Source organism: Cygnus olor, chromosome 13, assembly GCF_009769625.2.
Source record: "Cygnus olor isolate bCygOlo1 chromosome 13, bCygOlo1.pri.v2, whole genome shotgun sequence".
Classification (NCBI taxonomy): domain Eukaryota; kingdom Metazoa; phylum Chordata; class Aves; order Anseriformes; family Anatidae; genus Cygnus; species Cygnus olor.
This window is the reverse complement of record NC_049181.1, coordinates 20,731,125-20,758,413: the sequence shown is the minus strand read 5'-3', so window position 1 is coordinate 20,758,413 and position 27,289 is coordinate 20,731,125. Positions and strand designations below refer to the sequence as shown.

General features: G+C 39.4%; 1 protein-coding gene across 6 annotated transcripts in view; it reads left to right on the top strand.

The window, feature by feature from the left end:
- The window catches only part of GRIA3 (glutamate ionotropic receptor AMPA type subunit 3), a 403,275-nt gene that overhangs the window by 299,449 nt on the left and 76,537 nt on the right, over positions 1 to 27,289 (top strand). For all 6 annotated transcript variants that reach the window (XM_040572878.1, XM_040572877.1, XM_040572879.1 and 3 more), the window contains one exon: positions 25,159 to 25,346. In XM_040572878.1, coding sequence (XP_040428812.1) covers positions 25,159 to 25,346 — 188 coding nt within the window. The remainder of the gene's footprint in view (positions 1 to 25,158; positions 25,347 to 27,289) is intronic.

Sequence of the window (27,289 nt, the reverse complement as noted above, 5' to 3'; positions counted from 1 at the left end):
AATGCATTTATGATAAACCCATTCATCCGGCAGGTGAAGTGACCTCATATTGTATTTAGGTTAAGGATTTTTTAAAGGAACTTTCTCTTAAGAAGATAGGTTTTTCTCTGGTTTCTCATGAGACATTTAAAATCACACCTTTTTCTTTTTTTAAAAACTTTCCTCCTTGCAATTCACAGCTTGATAGCACTGTGAGCATGCATTCCAGATGCTATGTAAAACAGTGTACTACTGTAGTACAGTGGAATGAAGGATACCTCCATAAAATGATTAAGTATTAATCTCTATAGGAAAAAAAAGTGAAAAGTTCCTGACATGAATTTTATACTCCGTAACAACGATTATTCACTCCTTCAGCTCTAGATGCATAGCTTTTGCTGGCCAACTCTTTTGCTTTGATTTATGATGCAGAGAAGAATCACTGGGAGAGAAAGGTGACCCAAAGTTTTATTCCTCCTGATCCTGAGCTCATCGTTTTCACAGCCTGTTACTTTGCACTTAAAAATATTTCTGACTTACCTTGGTTGCTAACAGCCCAAAGAAACAGATCACCAGCCAGTGATTTGCAGAGCATAGCAGCATTCAGTCAGAGCTGTTCTTCAATTTATTAAAGTGATTAAGCACAGAATTTTCATCTCTTGCAATGGCAAACTATCCCCTTTATTGCTGAGTGGTTCTCCTTTGATTTTTAGGGCTTGATTCCTCAGGCACTGCTCTGCAAACTGGGTGTACTATGGAATCTGGATTTGCATGAGAAATAAATCTGTGCACCCTCCAGATGAATGGACTGAGTCTACGGAAGCTGAGGTGTTTCTGCCAGGATAGTAATCATTTAGTGAGCAGTGTGGGTTTATGCATCATGCCTGAAACTGAGCAGTTTTGTAAACCAGACCTGTAGCAATTGGAAGCATGGCTCCACTTCTGTTCTCTGCCCCAGGGCAGTGATCTGTGCTGAGATCGTGAATGTTTGGTAAGCTACAAGCATCGCGGTTCCATGCTGTTATGATAAAACAGCATCAGTCTGAAAAGGTTAGCAGATACCAAGCAGTGGTTGTTAAGTTTTTTTTAGGAGCTTCTAAGGTGGTGTTTGCTTTGGGGATATTTGTGTCAATGCTGATAATAATAATATGCAGTGAATTGCTGGGGCTGTACACACACCAGATATAGGAGGACTGGTGTTATTTCTGCTGTTATTTGCATAAAGTGCTAAACTTTTATAGTATGGTGATTTTTTTTCCTGCTGTTTATGAAGCTATAATATATGTCTTCAGTCTATTCATGTTCAGGAGAGCAATAATTCATTTTTGATAACACAGATTTTGATAATGTACCCAACTGTACTTGAGAATGGGTTTTTAAAGGAGCATGGCCACACCATACACAGCACTGAACCATACTACCGTAGACCAAAGACAGATCCGAGTTGTATTGTTTGCTATAAACACTTAATATCTCATGAGCATTTAGCGGAAGCTCCTTACCCCTTTGTAAATTAAAAGCCCCTTCCAGCTATTCTAGTATAACCTAATGAAATGTACAAAATGTCTACTAAAGTCTTTCTGTTCTCTATATGTGGTATATAAAGCAGTCCCAAAGACTGGCTCTGGTCTTTCTTAAGCTGTCTAGGTCACAAAGCCGTCGTTAAGAAGACTTTTCCAGAGAAGAAAATACATGACAATGGTATTTAAAGATTTTCTCAGGGTACTTCAGAATATTTTAAGCACCCTGAAGCCATCAGATAAATGTAGTAAATAATGCAGCCAGTTTTAGGTGTCTTTTTAGCAAGGTGGTTCGTGGTGATAACTCATTATTGCCATCTTTGTAGCAAAGGCTCTGTATGACTGTAAATTTCTACTGTGATCCCCTTGGTGATATAGAAATAATGAATGTTGTCTCAGAATTAACATGGGAAAGCATTTACTAAAACTCTTGGGTGCCTTCTATTCAGTTTGAGAGGTATCATTCATACCCAAGTATGGGTGGTTCTAATGGGAGAATATATCAAATAAACTAAAATGTTGCGTAAAGTTATGATATAAACAGTATATTTCCTCTATTAGATGTAATTTTCAATTGCCATTACATCCTGCTGAGCAATCTAAAATATATGGAAGAATCCATAATTATCACTCATCTTTATGAAATGTCAAAGTCATATACTCCATCAACCTCAATCTATGTGCATTAATTCATGAAGAATTTAATTTGATGAGTTTAAGTCAGAACTGAAGTATAAAAGCCTTTCAGTGCAGTTTAATTCTTTTGCCAGCATTATATACACATAACACCATCATGGTCTAGACTGGACTGTGTCACAATCTGCTCCTAAGACTAAAAATTTTGTAAATGTGTTTCTAGATCAAATAATGCTACTTACTGCAATCTTATTTCTTAATGATTTTTCTTTTACCCTACTTAAAAAAGGGGAAATTACAATTTTATGTGAAAATATTGGTCTTTAGTTTGGGTAGTTTAACGTATCTTTTATTAGCAAGACAAGGCTTCATTCTTTAAAAAAAAAAAGTGGGGAAAAAAAAACAGTTGTCTGACATTGACTGAGCAAGATCAAACCTTTGAGCTGACTACAGTGGTGTCAGTAATTGCTCTGTAGATAGAATTGCCTATTGCTTAGTAGTACTAGTGTTATCGATCAGTTGTTTTTGTCCATGAGCTGACAATGATAACCTGAAATTAGATCAAGATTTTATTAAAGGAAGAAAATCAAATTATGCCTGGCTGTAGACAAATAATAATGAGTTATATGAACATATAGTTATTGCAATAACATTTTTTGCAGAGATTTCTTGAAAATAACCCACCAAACCCTCCTGTTTCACTCATTTTTCACACCGTGCTATGTCTCCCTCACCTACACAGCAATGGGCAAGCCTACATGCTCGTAATGACATTGTTACGGTAGCCACAAAGAGGGGGAGAGGTGGCGGGGGGAGATCTGGACTGTTCCGTAAGAGAGGAATTTCAGGGGAGGTATGTGAGGGGGTGAATACAAGGATGCATAAGTTATTGCAGCCTCAAGGCAATGGTAATTTATGCACTGACAGTTCGAGTTTCATGCTATGCTATTTTAGAAAAGCCTTGCAAAGTAACTGCCTCTGTTACATTAGTGTATGTGTTGGTTTTAGAGATATTCCACTTCGTGGAGACAGTTTGAACACAAACATTTGAAACACATTCATCACAGTGTGGTAGTTGTCCTCCTTCAGCAAGAAAAAAAAAATAGTAATATAACAAGGATAGTTATTTTGCACATTCTAACATGAATTTGAATGCCCTGAAGGATTTTTCAGGGTTGTTTCATTGCTTATTTGTCAGTTTGTAGATATGTTGATGAAAGTGAAAATTGTGGCTTAAGATGATGCATGTACATTGTATTAGTGTAAATATTATTTAGTTGTCCTTTCTGGCACCATTTTGCTACACTTAAAGAAAGCAACAAAATGGATGTGAAAGGCATACATTAGAATAATGACCATTTTGGTTTGCATGTTTTCCTTATGCTACAAATCAGAGAAAAGCCTAGCTGCACACAGGGTCAATAATACCAAGCAGTGCTTCCCTTTCGATATGAACAATATAATAATATTTGTACATTAATGGACCATTTCCTTAAAAGGAAGAATTCAGCCTGGCTGTTTGATGATGAATTCTCATTTAGATAGCAATAATTTCAGTGAGTTTAATAAATATAGTGGAACTATATATCTGGAAGAACAAATAAAGAACAGTGGCTTCAAAAGTGTGAAATGACTAGAATTACACTGAGTTTTCATTAATAATAAATATGAAGCCAAACGCAGTGAGTGTAAGCAGCTGTAGGCCATTACCATTTAGATTTAATTTAAGTAATCTCTGGATTGACCTTCTTCCAAAACTGGTAGTCAATATAAACACATCATCATCGGACTTGTAGTGAATTTTACATGCCAGCCACATCCTTATAACATTTTATTGGGTGTCCCATGAAAATAATGGATAGAAAGCTAATGGGAGCCATGCTGTTATTTGTTCCTAAGTTTTAAGTGCTATTCATTTTGCACAGATAGAATCTTGGTTTACAGGACATTCATTTGCATTTTTCTGCAGATAATGTTTTTGTGGCTTCAGTGTCCTCCCTCTGACTATAAAGCTGGATTTTGTCAAAGTGCTTTTAACATTAAAACTTCTACAGTAAGGGATTCGGAGTGTTGCTGAAGGTAACTAAGTTGGTTCAGTTGAGTAAAAATCAGAATATGCCTCAGAGCATAGCAAAAGCCATTCACTACATTTTTTTTTGAAGTGAAGCATTGCATGTTTGAAACAGGTAAAGGTTTGACCTCACGTATTTTGAAATAGTTTCATTACAGGTTCAGGGGAAACAGCAACAAAATTGTAACACAGACATAAAAACCATGATTATAAAAGAAGACGAAAAATTCTCCAAATTTTTATATTCAAATGTGTTCTTTTTTCTTAATCCCAGACAAGTGATATTTACAACTTCATATAAATAATGCTATTTAAAATGTTTGCTTAAGAGCAATGAGTTAATTGTGTCAATAATGAGAATTTTTATTGTGGGCCACTTTGTAATATTCTGATGGTTATTCTTTACACTTTTATTGAATTCAGATGGTAAAAATCCACCTAGCTGTTGTATTTAATCTGCAGTTGTTACTGGGAATGGGAAGGGGATCTCTTCTGGCCTTGAGTTTCGGCAGCATCTACCATGATGGTGGTTAGAGAGCCTACCAGGGGAGGTGCCCCGCTAGACCTTATGTTCACAAACAGTGACGGTCTGGTGGGAGATGTGGTGGTTGGGAGCTGTCTTGGGCAGAGTGACCACGAAATGGTTCAGTTCTCTATTCTTGGCGAAGTCAGGAAGGGGACCAGTAAAACCGCTGTCTTGGACTTCCGGAGGGCTGACTTTAAGCTGTTCAGGTCACTGGTTGGCAGAGTCCCTTGGGAGGAGGTTCTGAAGGGCAAAGGAGTCCAGGAAGGCTGGGCGCTCCTCAAGAAGGAAGTCTTAACGGCTCAGGAGCGGTCTGTCCCCACATGCCCAAAGACGAGCCGACACGGAACTAGACCGGCCTGGCTGAGCAGAGAGTTGTGGCTCGAGCTTAGGAGAAAAAGGAGGGTTTATAATCTTTGGAAAAGAGGGCGGGCTACTCAGGAGGACTATAAGGATGATGCGAGGCTGAGCAGGGACAAAATTAGAAAGGCCAAAACTCATCTGGAGCTCAATCTGGCTACTGCCGTTAAATATAACAAAAAACGTTTTTACAAATACATCAGCGCAAAAAGGAGGACTAAGGAGAATCTCCATCCTTTACTGGATGCGGGGGGAAACTTAGTTACAAAAGATGAGGAAAAGGCTGAGGTGCTCAATGCTTTCTTTGCCTCAGTCTTTAGTGGCAAGACCGGTTGTTCTCTAGATACCCAGTACCCTGAGCTGGTGGAAGGGGATGGGGAGCAGGATGTGGCCCTCGCTATCCATGAAGAAATGGTTGGCGACCTGCTACGACACTTGGATGTACGCAAGTCGATGGGGCCGGATGGGATCCACCCGAGGGTACTGAGCGAACTGGCGGAGGAGCTGGCCAAGCCGCTTTCCATTATTTATCGGCAGTCCTGGCTATCAGGGGAGGTTCCAGTTGACTGGCGGCTAGCAAATGTGACGCCCATCTACAAGAAGGGCCAGAGGGTAGACCCGGGGAACTATAGGCCTGTTAGTTTGACCTCGGTGCCAGGGAAGCTCATGGAGCAGATTATCTTGAGTATCATCACGCGGCACTTGCAGGGCAACCAGGTGATCAGGCCCAGTCAGCATGGGTTTATGAAAGGTAGGTCCTCCTTGACGAACCTGATCTCCTTCTATGACCAAGTGACGCGCTTGGTGGATGAAGGAAAGGCTGTGGATGTGGTCTACCTTGACTTCAGTAAGGCTTTTGACACCGTTTCCCACAACATTCTCCTTGAGAAACTGGCTGCTGGTGGCTTGGACTGGCGTACGCTTTGTTGGGTTAAAAACTGGCTGGATGGCCGGGCCCAAAGAGTTGTGGTGAATGGAGCCAAATCCAGTTGGAGGCCGGTTACTAGTGGAGTCCCCCAGGGCTCAGTGCTGGGGCCAGTCCTCTTCAATATCTTTATCGATGACCTGGATGAGGGGATCGAGTGCACCCTCAGTAAGTTTGCAGATGATACCAAGTTAGGTGCGTGTGTCGATCTGCTCGAGGGAAAGAAGGCTCTGCAGGAAGATCTGGATAGGCTGGACCGATGGGCTGAGGTCAACTGCATGAAGTTCAACAAGGCCAAGTGCCGGGTCCTGCACCTGGGGCGCAACAACCCCAAGCAGCGCTACAGGCTGGGAGATGAGTGGCTGGAAAGCTGCCTGGCGGAGAAGGACCTGGGAGTACTGGTTGATAGTTGGCTGAATATGAGCCAGCAGTGTGCTCAGGTGGCCAAGAAGGATAACAGCATCCTGGCTTGCATAAGAAGCAGCATGGCCAGCAGGTCTAAGGAGGTGATTGTCCCCCTGTACTCAGCTCTGGTGAGGCCGCACCTTGAGTACTGTGTTCAGTTTTGGGCCCCTCGCTACAAGAAGGACATGGAGGTGCTCGAGAGAGTCCAGAGAAGGGCAACGAAGCTGGTGAGGGGTCTGGAGAACAAGTCTTACGAGGAGCGGCTGAGGGAGCTGGGGTTGTTTAGCCTGGAGAAGAGGAGGCTCAGGGGAGACCTCATCGCTCTCTATAGGTACCTTAGGAGTACCATCGCTCTCTATAGGTACCTTAGGTACCTAAGGAGGCTGTAGCGAGGTGGGGGTTGGTCTATTCTCCCATGTGCCTGGTGACAGGACGAGGGGGAATGGGCTAAAGTTGCGCCAGGGGAGGTTTAGGTTAGATATTAGGAAGAACTTCTTTACCGAAAGGGTTGTTAGGCATTGGAATGGGCTGCCCAGGGAGGTGGTTGAGTCACCATCCCTGGAGGTCTTTAAAAGACGTTTAGATGTAGCCCTTAGTGACATGGTTTAGTGGAGGACTTGTTAGAGTTAGGGCAGAGGTTGGACTAGATGATCTTGGAGGTCTCTTCCAACCTAGACGATTCTGTGATTCTGTGGTTCTTAAGAGCTACTAAAGAAGTCATTGCTGATTATTACGCCAGAATGAAGGCAAAAGGATGGGAACGTTTTGCTTCAAAATTGAGAATTAGTTTCAGTTTTATTACTTTAAATATAAGAGTTACAATATGAAGCATAATGGCCTCAATTGTCATACAGACCACAGAGTCTAGAAGCAATAGAAACAGAAATTGCTGGGTCACAAGGGAATCTAGTTTTCCATAAACTAATAAAAATAATGTTCTAATAATTTCTATGTGATTCCTCAAGGATTTTTAGGGACATATTTGTTAAAGAAAAGCCGAACACTAATACATTTTAGTTTTACTTTTCATTAGAAAACTAAAAATTTTAGTTTTTTCCAATTACTGTCCTTTACAGAGTATTCCTTTATGCAGTGTCATAATCTCAACTTACTGTTCACAGTTTTGTCTCGTTTTCTTTCCAGGGCTTTCTACTTTATTCTGTGGTAATATAACAATAGGTTCTTCAACATAGGTAATAACTGTGTATTTTCTCCCCTTCCTGTCAGAAATAAAGCTTAGGAAAAAAATTTTGTTCAAGTCAAGTAGAACCTGGGAAGGAGTGGGAAATGTTCAGCAAAACAAACATTACAAAGTTCATTTGGGGCCACGTTGAACAATTTTAGTTTATCTGGAAAATCTGGTTCACATTATTTTGAAAATAACCTTTTGTTTAATCTTTGTTCAAATTTTGAAATGAAAAGTCTGGAAGAATCATTTTAAGAAATATTTTTCTTCATTCTTTCAGTCAAAATAATAAGTTTAGCTTGGCCTGAACTAACTTGTAGCTGTGGTCCTCTCCCCTCCCAAAGCTCTGTAGCTCTGTCCTTTCAGTAAATGTACTGCTTATTGAAAAAAAAAACCACCAAATCACCAGCTCTATTACTGAACTAAGGGAGTGGGAATTTCTAACAGGACAGTTCCCTAAACAGTAAATGAAGTTCTGTGCCCATGTGTGTTTCATGCAGTGCATCAAAGAACATTTTTAATTTATTTGAGAATGGCCAACGGCCACACTTTATGGAAAAAAGACAGCAGTAAACACACTGCTTTTAGCCAAAATAAATGCATTAGGACCTTATTTTGGCAATCTTCACATCTCAGTTAAATATTATGATATTCTATGCAAGGATATGATTTTACTGAGACTAGAATTATTTATATACCTGCCTTCATTTGTTATCATCAACACTTAATTTTGTTGTATTAATATTTTTTTTAATTATGGTTATGAAACTGTAAACATAAGTTTTGTCCTATGCTAAGTTTGCTCAAGAAGCAAAATTAGTATTTAGCAATGATTTTTAAATCATTAAGTTACAGATTTACTGCCCTTCTACAGTATATAAAGTTATTTGGCATTCATCAATCATTTGTAGGTATAAATGATTATTATATATAGATACATATTTCCTAAATAAAAAGCATGAAATTATCATTAACGCTTTATGCAAAGACAGATATAACAAAAGTTTTGATTACGATTTTTCAGGTACGGATCAGACTATTTTAAATGTTTATTTTCTGCTCAGTGCAATCTTTTCCATATGACTTTTACGTGCTTTTGTGCGGTGTTGATCATATATTATCTTTGTAGAATTCATGAGTATTGTTCATTTAAACAGTAAGTTAGCAAGGTGACTAATAGCATACTATTTTATTGGTGTTTTCTCTTTGCCCCAACTATTAGTTTGTATTTACATAAGGAAAGTTTATCAGGCACAGATGTCTGAACTGCACCTATCATAAGGAGCCTCATCTATTTAAGAGCTAAGTCTGTTCCACCCAGATGCAAGAAAACCCTCAGACAAGAAGCAGTCAGCTTTGCTTAATGTCATATTTCTTGCAGGGTGCTTTCCAGACAGTCGGCCTCATCTCTGTTATTTTTGTCTCGTCTCTTGGAGATGAATGGTGCTGTGGTACCGCAGGGGTCAGGTGAAGCCATGGTACATAGTTGTGCCTTCTAGTGGTGAGAGTGTTTTTGCAGATGGAGTAGATGAACACAGACAAAATCTTGTGTCGAGACTGTCTCATTTCTTAGCCCTAATGGCATGTATCACTCATTCTCACATCGGGATTGCTGAAGCCCTCACAAATACCATGGTAAAAATTCCATTAAAACTGATGACAGCTTTTCCTTTGTCCTGTTCAATTTTCAAAGCAAAAATCCCAAGCATCAGAATAGAGGCTCCAAAATCCACTTAGCTAAGTAATAAAAAATTACCTTGCCAGGAAAGCAAGCTGTTCTGTACTCCTTGCAGAGGACACAAAAGTGTTTCTTCCAGAAACCTGATCACAGAGGAGCACTGCATGCTATTGCATTCTAGCCACTGGGTCAAGAAAGGAGCTACCTGCCACGGTGTTGTAAGGAAAAGTTGTCCCTGTTCCAGGCCTCTGGTCTTTTTAGACATAGTCAAATTGTAAGGTAAAACCAGCTTCTTCCTCTACGGTTTATAGAAGTGTATAGTTTAAGAGGCAAGCCTTTAACTTAGCCTTAAACAGCCTTGAGTTGTGCCAGGGGAGGTTTAGGTTGAATATCAGGGAGAATTTCCCCACAGGAAGCATGATTAGGCATTGGAACAGGCTGCCCAGGGAGTGGTGGAGTCACCATCCCTGGAGGTATTTAAGAGACGTGTGGATGTGGCACTTTGGGACATGATTTAGCAGTGGATTTGCAGTGTTAGGTGGAGGGTTGGACTTGATGATCTTAAGGGTCTTTTCCAACCTCAGTGATTCTGTGATTGTATTCTAACTTTATGTATTGGAGCCTCATTCTCTAACTGTGCCTGGAAGTTACCCTATGCACCAACTCCACTTGTTTTTCCCATAGGATTGTTGCATTCAGCTGCTAGGAGTTGCTTTGAAAATGCCCAGTGGAGCCTCACCTTCTGTGGGGGAAGCACAGTCAGGGTGCATCAGTTTCACTGTTTAAAACCATTAGATTTGCTGACCATTCAGTATAAAGGCCATCCTGTTTGGAACAGAACAAACCAGCCAGAAAAGTATTATACAGCTTCTGCCCCACCTGGGCCCCAAAACAAAACACTTGAAATAGCCAGTTAGCAATGCATCACTGGGGTCAGTATGTGTATTTCAGATACAGGCACTGTGCTTTTATTTACTACTCAGTGTAGAGGGATGCAGTCTGTACATCCAGCAAAGGAAGGAAGAGCTGGCTTCCACCATGTTCCACCTGGATGTGGAACAACAGCTTTAGCATAGTCTGGGTGCTGCCACATCTGAGCCTTTGTAATCTCTTGCCTTCCTTTGTGCTAGTAGTGGTATTCTGGAACAGTTGGAAGAGAAGCCACAACCTGGGTCCTGAGATGCCAAGAAGGAAATTGAAGGCACTCTCTGAAAGACAGCTGCTGCACAAGCTCCCTGAGTATTGCAAGGCACTCCTGTGGTGCTAGAGGTGGATCCAGTGTGTGTCTGAAGATCAGTGTTGTTGCTCTGAGGAGCTATGTGAAGGATGCAGGAAATTAAGCTTCAGTAGGGAGTGAAACCTTTCTCACATTGTCAATACTCAGTGTTTATTTAAGAGAAAAATCAAAAGATTGTCTGATAGCAAAGAGCTTTCCTGTGCCACACCAGATGTTCAGCTGCATGCAAAATTCCTAGCGAAGCTGATGGGAGGTATGTCTAGTGTATTGGGCGTTTCCATGCTGCTTGAATCTCATGTCTGTTGTCCATGTACCTGAAATGCTGAAATCCATGGACCAGAAATGCTCTTTGTGACTTTTTAAAAGATGATCATTGGGATTCAAATTTACCCTTTCTCTCTTTGACCATTATAAAATCAACTGCTTAGAAAGATCTAAGTTACTCCTGATAAGCCTTGACAGCTACATACTGATTTCTTGTTAACAGACATGAGTTTCCACTTTGGTAAGTGCTGCTGGTTCAAATTAGAGTCCTGGTGTTTGAAGACATCTGTCAGGAGGGAGCTAAGAAAGATGAGTTGAAGTTTATAAAGCTGACAAATACAGGTGATGAGGCTTGCCTTCCAGTTTTTTCTATATAACAAAATAAAACATCATTTTGCTTCTTCTTTAATAATGTACTGCAGATGGCTAAGTTAATTTTAACTTTAATTTTAACAAGATAATTTTTAACTTCAAGAGACCAGCCAGTTTATTGCATGTAACATGAAATAATAAGCCACTAGCCCAGTGGAAAAACTACAGCACATGTGGTGCAAAATCACAGAATTGCCTTGCTGATACGTGTTTAATAGTGTAAGCAGTTTGACATAGTGCTTGATGCCATTCCCTCTACAGTGAATGGCAAAGCTCCCTGGAACCTGGTGCTGTTGGAGGGGTGTTCAGGATTTGGGATTAAGTGAATTACTTAGTGATTCCTAAGTGTGCCTCAAAATAAATATTTGTAGGTCTAGACTGTAAATGAGTTCTGTATAGCTGTTGACAGGAAGCGTTGCGAACCACTTTGTGGTCATGGCCTGATGAACAAAAGCATTACATGAAAAATGTTGCAAATTGCTTGCTTTTAAGTTCTGAATGGCATGAGGTCCTGGTTTGTCTTTCGCAATTATATGCTTAGAACCAAACACAGTCTTTCTGTGAACCCTTTTAGGAGCAACACATATAATTTCTCCAGGAACATGGCTGACATATTCAGAAGTAAGAATTCCCACAAAAATTCCAGATGTCTCTAGCTGAAGCATATTTAGGCTTGTGGTCATTGACAGCGTTTTAAATCTCTTTTCTTGTATGGGGAATGGAAAAGAGCTGATCTAGAGAATATATAGTTCATTTATCTCTCTCCCTGCTTCACTCCCAGGGTGTTATTGTTCCAAGATGTAAGAGGGAGAAGAAAATATTCCTGTATGTGGAAAATAAGGTACTGGTGTTACATGTAAGGCAGAGAAACTGGAAAGTCAGGTTGTTTCTCTTCTGGTATTCAGGAATAGATGATGGAATAAATCTAACCCTCTCTGGAGTCCTAAATACAAAGGACATTTGGGAGTGTGCTTAAGTTAGGCTGAAGGTCTGCTGTGGCAGATCCACTAATGCTACATGGTAGGAGCATAATCTCAGCTTTGTATCTTTCAGCATGCATTTGTTTTTAATCAACCCTCAGTTCCACATCATCCAAAGTGATAGCAGTGAATCATAATGATGGGGCAAGTAAATGAGCAGAAGACATGAGGTGTAGCAAGGGAGTCAACAACAGTGCTGTTTCTGGTAGACAGGAGTGAAGACACCAACAAGATTTCCATTACCGGCACAGCCAAAAGGGCTATCCAAAGAATAAGGGCAGAGATGCACAGTGTAGACTTTTTTAAATAGGGACAAAATTTTTGCTGCTTTTGTTAATATAATAGCTAAGCTATTAAGCTATTTTGTTAATAATAGCTAAGGCTAACTTGTCTGTACAGCAGCACAGAATGTGATTCATGACCTCTTGATACACTGTAGTTGTATAGCACAGTCATAGTAACCCAGTGTTTAAAGAATATGCTTTTAAAATGTTTGCTTTTTTTTTTTTTTTCTCAGAAAAAAAGAGTAGAACATTTTCTTGTAAAAAAGAAAGGTGTTGGCTTGATATTTCACTGCAAGGAGAGGGTTAGCTTTGAGAACAGTCAGAGGGGACCAGCTCCCTGGAGTAATCACTACCATTATATTTTGAGCCTGGAACGTCTCCACATTAATAATTAGTCAGGATAGATGGAATTTTTTTATTGAATTCAATACCAGTTGCTCACAGGCGTGACCGACCTGGTTTTTCATTGCTTTTCATACCTGCACAGAGATTATTACAGTGGCACAAAGCGTTAAAATAAATCTTATTTAGTTTACTTGGGGAAAAAATAATGACTAAACATCAAACAACAGGTGCCACCCAACTGAAGGAGGCAGTGGTGGAATGATAAACTTTTGTTTTTAAGCTTTCATCTGTGCAGAACCCTTACAACCTTCCCATTCCGTATATCAGGGACCTCACTTGTTCTGTGAAACCTTTCTCTGCCCGAATGACTACAGTAATGATAAACTGAATGATAAGGACCGTAAGTGTTTGTGCTTCTACCTCTGTGCACCATTCACTATATAGTTTCTATTTCAGATTAGATAATACAAAACTTTTTGCATGTTTTATCATTGTAGTTTGCTAAGCATGCAATCAGATTTGTGAGGCTTTGGAGTCACAGAAGAGTAGTCATGTATCAGGGTAATGTCAGAACAAATGGAATAGAAGAGTTCTTTTGTTCCACTGAAGATTGGATTGAATATTCAAATAGCATATAAACGTTTTAAATAAGAGTAAACACTTGGCAGTGTAATTGGGTGCGAAGCCCAAAGTAATTGGAGTACTGAGGCTGACTGATCCCAAGGATGTTTTTGTTGCAGCTTCCTAATTTTACGAAACAACTCTGAGAAAACATTAAGAACAATTTAGTTTCATATTATGAAAATAAGGAGCTTGTAGCTTAGATGCAACCCCTTCCTTTTGTAATATGTATTCTGCCACTCTGCAACCACTGATAGTCTTTCTCAGATATGTGCTCAACCCTTTTAGTCAGGTAGTGCTTATCTGTGCACTTGTTGAACGTGTTGCAATGAAGTAACTAAATAGTGTATTCTGTAGAGTTCTGTGTCACTTTTTAAGCAGGCCACAATGTACGTATTCTACGCATATCCTATTTTCATAAATTATTTACAAAGGCACACAGGACAGGTCTTTCAGAGGTATTTAGGGTTTCAGCATAAATGTAGGCACATTGTGAAAAGTACCTTAAGCACCAACATGCCTTAAAGTTAAATCATCAGAGTGCAGATACCCTGCCTGTTCAGATGCTTCAGCAACTGCATCTTAATTGCCTGAAAAATCTACTCCTACCATCCTACCCGAGTCACTTTTGAAATGAAAGGCAGATACCTGTGAAAATGTTACCTACATTGCACTGTGACATGAACCCTTTTCTGAAAGGATCACAGGCAAAAGCATGATTTTTTTTTTTCACATACCAAATTGTTTCCATTTCTAGATTATGTAAGTCTTTACCATTTACCATGGGCACACGGTGAATGAAACACTTGTAACCTTTTATTGATACTGTTCCATGTTCATGGTGATGCAGTAGTGTACATTTATGCTAAGATGGGGACAAATTTTGAGGCTATATGCCTGTCTATTGACACGTCCTTTATATGCAGAATCAGTTTTGTCTAAGGTGGGTTGATATGGTAAGGTTGAGCTTTTGTTGAAATTGCCTTTGAAGCCATATGTTGTTCCCTGAGTTCTGTTTCTCTATGAAGCCCATCAGATTAGTCTTTCTAAACCATCAATTATCAGAGCAATAAGTTAGGCAACTCTGTCCATGCCTAGCTAATGTTACCTTCTTTTTTTTTCTTTTTTGATAGTTCAAAATTGTGTTATGCCTTCCTGTGCAAATTCTATTTGTGGAGCATAAAAATGAAGGGGATGGCACCACAGGGAACAGAAAATATCCAATCCCTGAGCATAATGTCTTGGAAGGAGGTATGCTGTGATCACAAACTAGAAAATCTGGATCTGAAACCCAGCCCTTGTTAAAGTGTGGAGCCAACCCCAAGAATATTCTCCCTCTCCTTCCTTCCCCAAGTGAACACATCAAAACTTGAAAAAATGGAGGCAGAGCTAAAGTTTTGAATCACATTCCCATCTTCCTTTAGTGAATATCTATGCTGGAATGTTCACACATTTCCATGTATTCCAGCATAATATTTCATCTAAGTTGCCTCCGTGAGCTAAGTTAGGAATAGCATACGCAGTAACTGCCCACAGATACTTAAATCTGTGTTTTCCCCCATCTAAGCATACTGACTACAACCTCTGTATTTGGAAGTGGCAAAATACAAAGCAGCAGCCAAAAAATAATCTGTGTGTTAGCAGAGAAGGGATTGCTAATGCTAAAATCGTTAATGTTTTTTTTTGTTGTTGTTGTTGTTTTGATATAATGAAACAGACCTTTAATATTCAAATAGGATTATAGAACTGCATATTAACAGGGCATTGTTTCCCCTCTACTATCTTTCTTCAATAGCAGGTAAAGATCTAGGAATCTCCTGACTGACAATTGGCAGTTTCTGCTCTGTAGGTGATGTGAGCCTGTTTTGTGTCACCATCCTGCAGAATAAACCAAGTCTCTTTGATGTCCAGAGCATGATGGTGCAGGAAGTAATGGTGTTGGGTCACTGATGTAGAGCACTGAGTCCATACATACTCATTCTGCCTCCTCGTTCGTGTTAAATGTCTTGAAAAGTGACTTGTTACCCCTAAGCTTTACGCTGGGTCAGGTGTTGTGGTGTATATCGATGTCATGCAAACCATCTACTAACTTTGTAAATTGTCATACTGTTGCCTCACTGCAGCAAGAATCAGTATAAAGGAAGTTACATGATATATATCTGGTGCTCTGGTCATTGCAGTGGAACTGTACTTGTGTGTTCAAGCCCAGTTCAGGCCAAGTAGTCAGGGAGGTGTACAGATCTGTCTTAAATTAATATGAGACCTTGTAATTAATGAATACGTGCTTGTTATGAAGAGAAATGCTTGAACTGAAAAAATATAGGTAATAGTGCTGTATAAAAGCTCCATGTTGCTAGCTATTGGTAATAAAAAGGCAGAAGTAACAGAGTGACTGAAAAGAAACACACATGCAGGCCGTGAGGATGGATCCATAAATTATCATTCACATTATCATAAAAAGTCATTTAAATTTCAGAATATTTTTAAAATCAGCACTCACCCTTTGATTGCTATATTTTTTTAGTGTTCAGAATAAATAAAAGGAACTTAACTTACAGGCTGGGACATGAGACGTATTCCAGATGCAAGGGCAATTAAAATACTGGATACCAAAGGGTGAGATGTTGATGAAGAGAGACTTTGAAAGGCTGATAGCATCTGTTAACGAAAAATCTCAGAGGCAAAAGATTTGTTTGCTCAGGTAGTTTGAGAAACAGAAAGTATAGATAAAGGTTAGGGACAGGAATAAATATGTTTCTAACATGATTGACTGAAGGTCAGATAGAAAGAACAATTTTACTATGTTTGAGGACAGTTCAACTAGCATAATTTTTTCCAAGACATTTATCTGAGGTGAACCTAGTTGTTTTTTGTGATGAATGTGTATTTCAGTTCATAGTCTGATTACCATAATCTCCTGTGATTGTTTCTTCAAAGGAATTAATATTTATCATTTCTTAGACTCAGCAGCTCTCAACATGTTTTTAAGAGAAAGCAGGCAGCAATGCTCTTGAACGTTCATGCTAAAAACCCTGTGTGTATCATGGCAAAGAATTAACTTGTGTTATCAATAATTTTAAATTTGCAGCATACATTTAAAATACATTTTTAGCTCTTTAGATTAATGCAGAGATAAGTGAAGCCAAGTTTTAGCTATTTTCGAAATCCTCTGCTGTTGATAAGAGGATAAGTTTCCCTATTCCAATGTATCAGAATAAATGCACTAATATTCTGTTTTGGCTAAAGAAGTTATTTAAGATTTAAAATGAATTCAATTTTATTTCCCTTTCTCAAATGATAATTTCACACAATATTTTCCTTTTAAGTTTATTTGTAGCTGTGTCAAAAATGTGCAACTTTACCCTGAATAATAAACAACTCTTTCCATCAGTATCCCAGTTCAGTAGGGGCTAGGTAGCTTTCCATTTATTCTAGCAAATAACATCAGATACAAAATGATTCTGATATAGCACAATGATGGTTTTACTATGTAATTTCACTGGCTACTGTGTTTGTAGGCAGTATAAGAATCTTTAAAAGTATATGTTCAACTATGTTATCGCTTGACATAAAAATAAATCCTAGATAAATGAATCAGGAGAACATGAATTTGAATTTTGGCCCTATTACTAATTCTCTGTGTGGTATAGGATGAATCATTTTTCATTCTTTGTGGAATTTATTATTTGTCTATTTCATATGGGAGTGTTGATAGTAAATCTGTTAATTTGCAGAGCTTAGGGATGTATTTAATATTAACATTATTAATATATTTTTAAGATTTTTTTTCTGAAAACTGAATGATATAAAAATATCTCCCATGATATGCACTGCTTTGTGTTAAGTATAGACTCTGTGGGAGATAGAAGTCCATGCCCTGTGCTTCTGAAGTAATGAAGCTAGGCTGAAATGTGTCAATGAGGCACTGATAGATCAGGAGTTCTGCAGGCTTATTGAAGAGAGGAAGGAAATCAACGTAGCTGTATCAGTGCCAATGAGAAGGTCTGTATTAGCATTGTGTACAGGAGCAGACCTTTTGTTTCCTAGGTAAAATCAGTGTTCATCACACCACTCCACTCAGATCAACCAGTCAAGCCTTGAGAAAGGTAGTTCAACAGCTTGGCTCATCACCGAGCAGCAGCCTGCTTTTATTGCAGCTTTTCATTTCCCGTTTTTCTCCAAGTGATAAAATAAGCCAAATATATCCCCTCAAAGTCACTGTTGTCGCCAGAAACTGAGTTGGATTCACCATGTGTCTTGTAATATCTTCACATGCTCTGATTTTGGCTTTTTTAAGCTTTCCCTTTGAGAACTGGCTTCACATGGAATGTACTTAGGTTGTCTTGCAGACAAGTTAGGTTTTCTTTTCCAGCCTGATAATTGCTAACTGTGACTCCTAATTAGAGTCTTTTTGCTGAGATAAATATGTAAACACAATTAGGTATGTATTTTTAAAGTGCAGTAATTAGCCTCATCAGTTGAGTGCTAGTCAACAAGTTGGGATTTTTGTTCTCTTTTAGTTTCTCAATTACAGGTACAGGTTGTGAGTGATTCCTACAAAATGATGCCTTACACAGTTTCATGTCTGTATTATCTTCCGCTGATTTTCTGTGTTACAAACGTAGAAAAATGGCACTGCTTTTGCATGGTCTCTCTCTCGCAACTAGAAAGAAAACCTAAGAGGTTGTCATCCAAATGTGCCTGGAGTTAAGGACAGACTAAGGCCAAAGCATCTCACTTAGGCCTGACTTTGGTCAACTTGATGACATCTGACATCAAGAGGATTACGGCTGAGGTTCTGTCCAGGGTGGCCAGATCTGGTTTCTTCAGTAACCAATGGATGGGAGTAATGACAGAATCCAGCTTTAGTGGTCTGAAGGAAGTGGTTGGTAATATCTTGATTTCTCCATTTTTGCCCCAAAGATCTTCTATTCTGATTACATCATTCAAAGGCTTTTCAGCTGAAGGCTGTTCTGCAGGCCTCAGAGCACGGTGTGGACACATTCCAGCTCGCTCCCTTTAAAGGCAGTAAACGGGGCTCCAAAACAGTATGATCAGGGGTTAGAAGTGGTCACAGGTGAACAGAATGAGTGGAGCCACTACAGAAGGATGCATTTAGACAAGGCTATGATACATGTTGTTGGTTTCCTGACACCAGTAGGATGCAGGACGGTACAAAACAAATGGTTTATTCTGAATTTGCTGATGTCAGTTGGAGTGTGCCCTTGCTGGACAATTCAGAGCACTCAGGGAAATTGGTGTTGGGCAGGAATATCATTGGAGTTAAACTCCAAGTTTTGAATCCCACTGTATTTATGACAGTGTTGTGCTTGCTTCATAGTTTCAGGCTTTCAGGTCTGCTGGAGAGAGACCTGAAAGTCCTGGATTCAGTGTAGAACTTGGCAAATGAAATCACTGTACTTAAGCAGTTTAATTATTTGTATGAAGATTTCCTGAAATTTGGAAGTTAATTATTTTTAATGTTAATGTAGTTTTACCATTTCACCATTTGCATTTTGTAAAAAATGTTTTCCTTTTGGGAGGGCTTTCCTTCCCTACCCCTAGGCCCACGCCTTCCAAATCTCATCATCCTCTGGTGACAGCATGCCCTCACTACTACCTCTGTCAGCCTTCTGATAGCATCAGCATCAAAAGTTCTTAATAATAAGTACACAAATGATACCCTACAGCCTGTGCCCACTAAACAACACATCGCTCTTCACCTTCTGTCACTTCCCAAAATACATTTTTTTCTTTGATCTTCTGTGCTAGTTCTTCTGTCTTCTCTGCACAATTGTTTACCTGTTATATTTTCCTCAAGCAGAACGTAGTCTTGTTTTAAAATGTCTCTATTTCATCTGTTTTCTGTTACCCATCTGCATCCAGGAGACTGTAATAGCTCAAGTATTATTCTTCATTTGGAAAAATTGAAATAAAGATTGACATAGCAAGGCTAAAACTAGAACACAGCTGTTTCGATAAACTTCGGATCATATTATTGTATTGAGGTATACCTATCTGTCATATGCTAGGAGACCTGCCAACATCGTGAAAGTCATATGTAAAAGTTCTCTTACAGAAGTGACAGCATTGCTTATGGCATCTTTACGTCTGACCTTGGTTATTGTGCTCTCTGGTTCCTTACTGCATTACTCTCATTTTACAATGGCACAGCTGCATTCAAAAACACTGAGTTGCACTGACCTAAAACTTGAGTAAAATGTGGGGTGAATTAGATGCAAGAGTGTTATAGAAGAACAGATCAAGGTGAAAAGCATTCAGAAAGAATATTTTTTCTTTTTATTTAAAAAAAAAAGTCTTTTTCTTGCATTCAGCAGGTCTGAATTCCTACATGTTTAGCTGCATCCCATCCTGAACAAATGCAGACCATATGGTTCCTGTAAATTCTCCTTTAGAGCCAGGCAAGTTCACATTCACACAACCAAGCTGACATGTCTGTTTGTGTAGATTTCTGTGTTTATGGATGACAGTTTGCAGTAATATAATATGTGTACAGGATAGACTAGAGGTTTACCGAATAGAAAAAGCAGAAGAAAAAAACAACAATAGAGTGTGTTTGCGACTTGGTCTAGAAGGTTGTCTGATACCAGAACATCAGAGTGCAACACATCATGTGTTGGTTGCTAGATAGAGGTGATCAGATCAAAAACAGATGGAATGTGTTTATTCAGCTTTTAGTTAATGATTTGAACTTGCACCTGTTGGATGAGGGAGCACTCCAGTGTACTACTCATTTGCTACATCTCTTCCTGGTGACCAATTTTAGCAGCTTGTTCATTGCTTCTTCCACCACTGTAAAATCATTACATGGACACAAGTTAGCCAAAGGATATTTACCTAACTGACATGTTTGGATTTTGAATGATGGCGTGTGTTTTGGGCTGGGTACATGTTTTTTAGTCATACCTAATATGTTGAGCTGTTTGCTTTTAAATTAGTGCTAGGCCCAGTGCCAAACACACAGAATATGTAAGCGTATCTCCACTTTCAGACCTCTGGTACGCTTTAATGTAAGCTGGCATCACAGAATTTGTGTTTGCTTGGAGAAGCACCTGCCTTGATGGCCTCCTTCCTGGTGAGTTCATTGTGCCCTTGTCAAATGTGAGTCCACACCTAAATCCCTGAAGTTCACTCATAAACCAGAATCTTAGTTCTTTGGATCATGTCACAGATTGAAAACACAAGTATTCGTATCAGCACTGATGTTCATTCAGCTGGCACAAACATGCTGCCTTCCAGGAAAAGATACCCCTTGAAGATCTTCAGCACTCAGCAAGGCAGAAGAAAGAGGGACTGCAAGCAAAGATTTTTTCATTTCTAATAGGAGTTTAAGGTTCAAGATCTTACCTGGAACATTCAGAAAAGGAGTTATTTACATCACTCCTAATTTTTTCTCAGTAAGTGCTTTGGTGTCACTTGTGAGAGCTCACGTGATGCTGCAGACATTCCAATGTGGTCATTTCCTCATGAAACATTAATGATTGCTGTTATTTAAATAAGTTCAATCGTGATATATGTAGAATTTCTTTTGGCTGAGCAAATTGCTCAGATGAATTTTGCTTATGTGGATGTGGGAAAAGTTTTATGAGCTTCACAGACAGATGAAAAGGAGTGAAATGTCCTCTTCGTCTGTTTTAGTGGGGTCAGTTGAGACATCCTTGTATCAGAGGAATGATTTGAAAGAGAAAGACACAGGCTTTTGTTCCCTGGCAGAAGTATGAAGATACTGGATGTATGAGTGTCTCAGTCCAGCTGCAGTGAGGACTGCCAAGAGTGTAATTCTGTCTGGGATGTTTAATGCACAGATACAGCATTGCAACAAATGATATTTTCCATGCTTTGAGGGAAATTCATATTGAATATTTTCCCTCTTTTGCAAGCCTCAGTCAGCAAAAATCAAAATACTTGTTCCAGTTCACTGAGTGGTGAGCTGGGCACTTGTTTTTGTTCTAGTTTTATTGCTATAGTTGCCTTCAGCCCATCATTTTGTGGACTGTTTAGATAAGGGCTAGCTTTTTTAAATCATCACTATTTTAAGAATAAGCCAGACAATGACACACTTGAATATTAAGACCAGGATTGCCTGTGCATTTAGTAGGTGCAGATAAGATTGGCTTGCGTGATTGCATTTGACAATCACAACCACTCCCCAGTACATGGCTAGAAGGAACCAGAATATAATGTGTGTCTTTTATCTGACCTGGCAAGCGTGGACATTGCCATCAAGTGACCAGACATAATTGTAAATCAGTAATGCCAACACATTAATAATGTAGTGCAGCAAAGGGATGTGGTGCCATCAGAAAAGGTAGCCTCAGAAATAGCTCTTCCAGAGAAATATGTCTTCCATCCTGTTTCTTTTTCACATCCAAGGTCAGAATGAGAAAAAAAAGAGTTTGAAGGATCAGGCTGGAGTCTGAATGAGTTTTTCCTCTTGTCTGTGTTTATATTAATGACTGTAGAATGAACAATCACTGAATTTTAGTAATGGTGTCGTGAGCCTGTTTAGATGCTGTCATTGCCTAGAAGAAAGTCAGTTTTTCTTGCCTTATCTGATACTTTCTGGCTTTAGCATTTGAAGTAGTATAAACCAGCAACAATATTAACAAAAACCTTTCCTGCACGGCTTCTTTGCAGAGCTGTTGTGGATTATCAGTCCTTTAGCCTTTCTGGCTAGATCTGATGCAGACCATAGAAAAAACTACAAAACAGAGATAGTTGCAGTGGCTGGCTGGTTTCCTGTAGGGTGAATGAGATGAGAGGCACTCATGAGAGTTCAGCACCTCCAGGGTGCTCGGGGCAAGCATCTCTTGTGCAGCATTCACAGTGTGCTTACCGGAGGGCAGGAAATGGAAAAGCTCAGTGCACAGGTCTGGTCACAAAACAGGGAGTACGATTTCCCCTCTGTTTACCAAAGCAGTGCCCCAGAACAGGCACAGCTCGCATTGTTGTGTTAAGGAGCAAAAGAAATTCACATCTGAAGATAAAATGGTCCTTTTATTTATACAATCATGCAGCTTATGTAACAGCGTTCTTAATGGTAAAGTACAGCTGAAGCCTGGAACGTGTTGTTTACAGAAATACCACGTGACAGGTAACAATGTAAAATGTAGTAAATGGTGCCGAAGGCAATCGGCATGGAGAGAGATCAGAGCCTGGGAACTGGGAACATGCGCTTCTGAAGAAACAACTCGGTTGCCTCTCTGAAAGCAGGAAGGGTGGATGGTGTTTTTGAAAAGAAAGGAATGGGCTTTGGGCAGGATCAGAGGACTGGCCTTCCTAGAGGAAGATGTCCGATGAAAAGCTAGTTGACACAGTGCGGATGGTGACCACAGGGGAGATTTCAAGAACTGACGAGGATAAAGGGGACTGTGGCTATAAAGATTTCGTGTGACAAGGAGAACAGGAGGTAGAGAAGGCAGAAATGATGAAGCTCCAGAACTGGTTTTGCACTAAGACTTGTATGGTTGTATTTTCATGCAGAGAAATGCTGCTGAGTAACCTTGCTCTTTCTTGAAATGCTCACCACTGACTAATACACGTGTGCAAAACCACCCCACCCCACAAACATGCAATTGAACAAAATTAGGAAAATTGCCCACTTTTCTTCAGAGATATTCAAGGCTTGACAAAATGAGCTCTGACTCAAAAATGTTAAGTGAACCCAGGGTACATGGCGGTCAGTCAATGGCACCTGCACTCCAGCATGTTCATTTTCATTTTATTTCCTTTAGACAATTCATAATTTTATTTGTTACTAGTGAAAAACAGAGCTATTGATTTTCTTTGTCATGTTTTTATAGTCCATTGAACCATTTTATTCAATTCTGAGTGAAAAAAAATAGACTTACCATGATAAATACTTACACGTCATATGAATGATGAAACAAAGTTGTAAATATACATTGCTTACTGGAATCACTTCTTTTTTAAAACATATCTTTATACCCAAAGTATTTGTAAATCCCCATTAGTAGTATTTATGCTCCCACATCAAAATTCCTCATTTGTAGCCAACCAAATATCTTAGGCTTAGATCTTCCTCCTACATGTAATGGAATCATAATGCTGTCACAGACATCACAGCCATTTTTGTAGAATATGATGTTAAGGAAGACTGAGTTCATTGTACTATACATATGTAAATGCCTCCCTTTTAGTAGTCTCAGGGGAAAGAAGATGCCAGAAAGAATTCCCAACCAGTGTACGTATTAATTGCCACCACCTTTCATGGGATAATAAAACACATTAATATGAGGAAACACATTAAGAATCAAGGAGGCTGCGTTGGGAAAGTGAGGACATTTGAGTGAGGCTTAAGGAAGTCACATGGTAAATTATAATAATCTAACTGCAGTCTAGAAAATCACCCTCTTTACCTGTTTGTATCCATAATGATGTGACTCCTGGCTTCAGACAGTCACGACAAATTTAGTGCAGGCTGCGGAAGATCAGACTCCAGCACAAGTTGTTTGTTATCACTGTAGCCCTACAATGACGGCTGAATTCAGGGTAGCTATTGGTACAATTAAAAACAGAGAATATTTTGTTTTTATGGAGCTCAAAGTCTTTTCAGTTTTGGGAGCACAGGGAACTATTTATCACAGAGCACAGTGAATTGATCTGTTGAGCATGTATGTTTGTGAACGTGTTTGTAGGTGTAAAGGCATTCTTAGCTTCTCAAGCCTGGCTGGAGAAATCCACAGTATGACTAAATGATTGGACTGAAAGTTCTGCATATAAATTATCTGAACAGAAACATAGCTCACGTGGATGCTTCTGTACAAATAAACCACACTGGAAACCACTTTATGGGTTTGGGGTAGATGGACTCTGTCGTTGACTGGCATCCACCCAGATTTGAAACAATTAGAATGATGCAAAAAATTGAATTTCCCTGAATCAAAACAGGTAATTCACCAAATTCTCAACTACGTCATATGATAAGGGGATGCAAATCAATGGTTCTTACATAGCATGACTTGAAGGTTACCGTTCCCAGTTCCACCATCTTTCACTTGGGGATTTCACTTGAATTCTGTCTGCAGCCCAGGCACAGCTGTTCACAAGAAATGAAATGCTGTTGCTGGTATAATTCCTCACAGTGCAGGCTTTGGTGAGTCCATGCTGCTTCTCTCCTCTGTTTCAGGTGCTAAATGAGTTGGTGTTACCTCAATGTAAGCATTGAAAGTGTAGTTAATGCTGATACACTGTATTTGAAAACATTTTTTGAAATCAAAGTGAACGTCAGTAAAATATTCTCCCGTGGTTCAGGGCTCCAATAACCAGTACAATGACTTAATTGGCATTCTTGTGCAGTGCTTGGATCTTTGCCAGTTAATGACCCATCGCTGCAGTCTGCACAGGCAAATTACCCCTTCTGTCTGGTTCTTGAAATGGATGGACTTTTGCCCAAGTAATGGCTGCAGGCTCCTATTCTCAGCTGGCATGGACCCCAGCACGACCATAAACATCCCTGAGAGGGTCATAATATGATATATTGGACAGATTCTGATACGCCTCACAGTAATATACTGACAAACAATTCTGCTGAAGTCAGTGACTTTGGCAGTGGCATAGCAGAAATAGGAAACACTGTTGCTTTCTCAAGTAATGAAGCAATTGCAGGCTATTAGTGAGTCTGTGTCCCTTTAGATGGCATAATTTTTTTGTGAACCCTTTGTCAAACATCCGAAGTAATTTTTATATTTGTTCTGTTTTTAAATGGCTGCACTGTCTCTTCCCCTACAGGATTTTCCATTCTCCAGGCAATTATGGAAGCAGCAGTTCAGAACAACTGGCAAGTGACAGCCAGATCTGTAGGAAGCATAAAGGATGTTCAAGAATTCAGAAGAATTATAGAGGAGATGGACAGGCGACAAGAAAAAAGATACTTAATTGACTGTGAAGTAGACAGAATAAACACCATTTTGGAACAGGTATGTTTTTAAGTTTTTCACGCGTTGTGGTCTCTATATAACAGACTTCCTTTGCATTTCCAGAAGCATCTATTTCTAGAAATTAATTGAATGTTCATTGAGATTTGAGTTCCACTGATTGGCCAGTTACCTAGTAAAATTAAAATTCTTCACCGATGCTCGTAGTTGGTGGCAGCACTTACATGTAACCTACAAGGAAATGTCTCTGTGATATTTTTTGCGAAATGTTAATAATGAATTATTTTTAAGTAGGTTAAGATCCTAAAACCTCAGCTGCCAGGGCAACATTACTGGTAGCAGGGATTGCAAGACAGGTGTGGTTTGTTAAGTGGAACGTGAGACAGGAAATAAAAAGCCAGTGAAGTAGCTTGAATCATGCTGAAGAATTCTCAAATGGAAATATTGCTAATGAAAAATTCAGCTGGCAGCCCAAACTGTTTATTGGCACTCTGGGGAACATTAATCCCTTCCGTCTCCACAGGTATTACTGTTGACAGGCTTAAATTCAAACACCTTTACTGGGGAGGACTGAGTTTGGGGTGACTGGTTTGCTATTGCACAGCCTTCTAAGTGTTTGCTTTGCCCCAGGGGAATGGCCATACCCCGACCATGGCAGGGTGTCCCCAGCATGCCTGCATCCACGTCTGTAGTGTGCAACGTGCTAGAAGAGATCGTATCATAACAGAGACACAGACACATCCCAGGGAGCAGAAGCAGGACAGGTCCCTGCTGCCTGGCTTGAAGCAAAGGTGGGGTTGGTACAGGACCAAGTCCATGCAGATTGTTTATTCATTAGCATGCGGGGATTTGCTTATATTAAGACTGAAAGGCTCTCTGATTATTGCCACTTCATAAATTTAGCTGTGGGTTTAAGGTATAGAGTAGATCAAAAGTAGCATTTAAATTTCATAAAGCTTTAGCATGTCTTTTAGAAATGTTGTATGGTAAACTAGTAGCAAACTGACCTCACTGCCATAAACAAACCCTAGAAAATGGAAAAGATGTATTTATTCACTGAGTTTCTTCTCAAGGTATTCAGTTCCAATCAAGCCTTAAGGTGTATCACTGATGTGCATCTTTTGAAATTAGTTTTCATGAAATCTTTGTCCTAAATTGTCTCAAATATTTCTGAAAGATCTTAAAATTTTCTTGCGGTTGGATTTTATGACTCAACCAGTTTTAGCCAAGCAGTTAAATATAATCAGTCCATTGCTTTTCAACCAAATCCATAAGACATTTTCACACACAAATTCTATGTCATGTATGTTGCCCTACAGATGTGATAGGATTATTTCTACTTAATTTAATTGAAAGTACCTCATGAACACAATTGTTTGAATTTGCAGTACCAAAAATGGATTTACAACTTTTTGTTTAGGAAACAAAACTAGGTAGTAAAGCAAATCAAACATAGCTTCTGAGATAAATACTCTAGTAGTAATCCTGTCTTGTTAGCAGTCATACAAGAGGATTCCAGTTATGCAGCACTTTCATTGGAGTATTTTCCCATTTATTTCACTGGGACCATTCACTTCAAAGAATTGTCCAAGCAGATCCCAAGCTGATGCTTCTTATGCTAAAAATACCTTCTGGCAACAGTTTCCAGAGCTATTTTTGTTAATCTGAGACCCTAGAGCAGTGACATGAGTTTCTGCAGGGAAAGTCAGTACTAGTGGACCCTAGGCTGAGAGCTGAACAATTACTGGTTTTAGGCTTTTCCTTCTCCATCCCCTCTGCTTGCCTTGTTATCTTCTCATAAGGTAGCTAAAAGAATTCACAAACACGTGCAGTACTGAAATCCAGCCAGCCAGTTTGCTCAAGGGAGTGGTGAGTTGTCTTCTTTATAGCCAACTGTGTTTGCTGATAGCATACCATCGAGGGGAAAGATAACACTGGATTTACGTATTTCAAATCTCGTGCTTCGTTGCAGTTTAGAAAGTCAA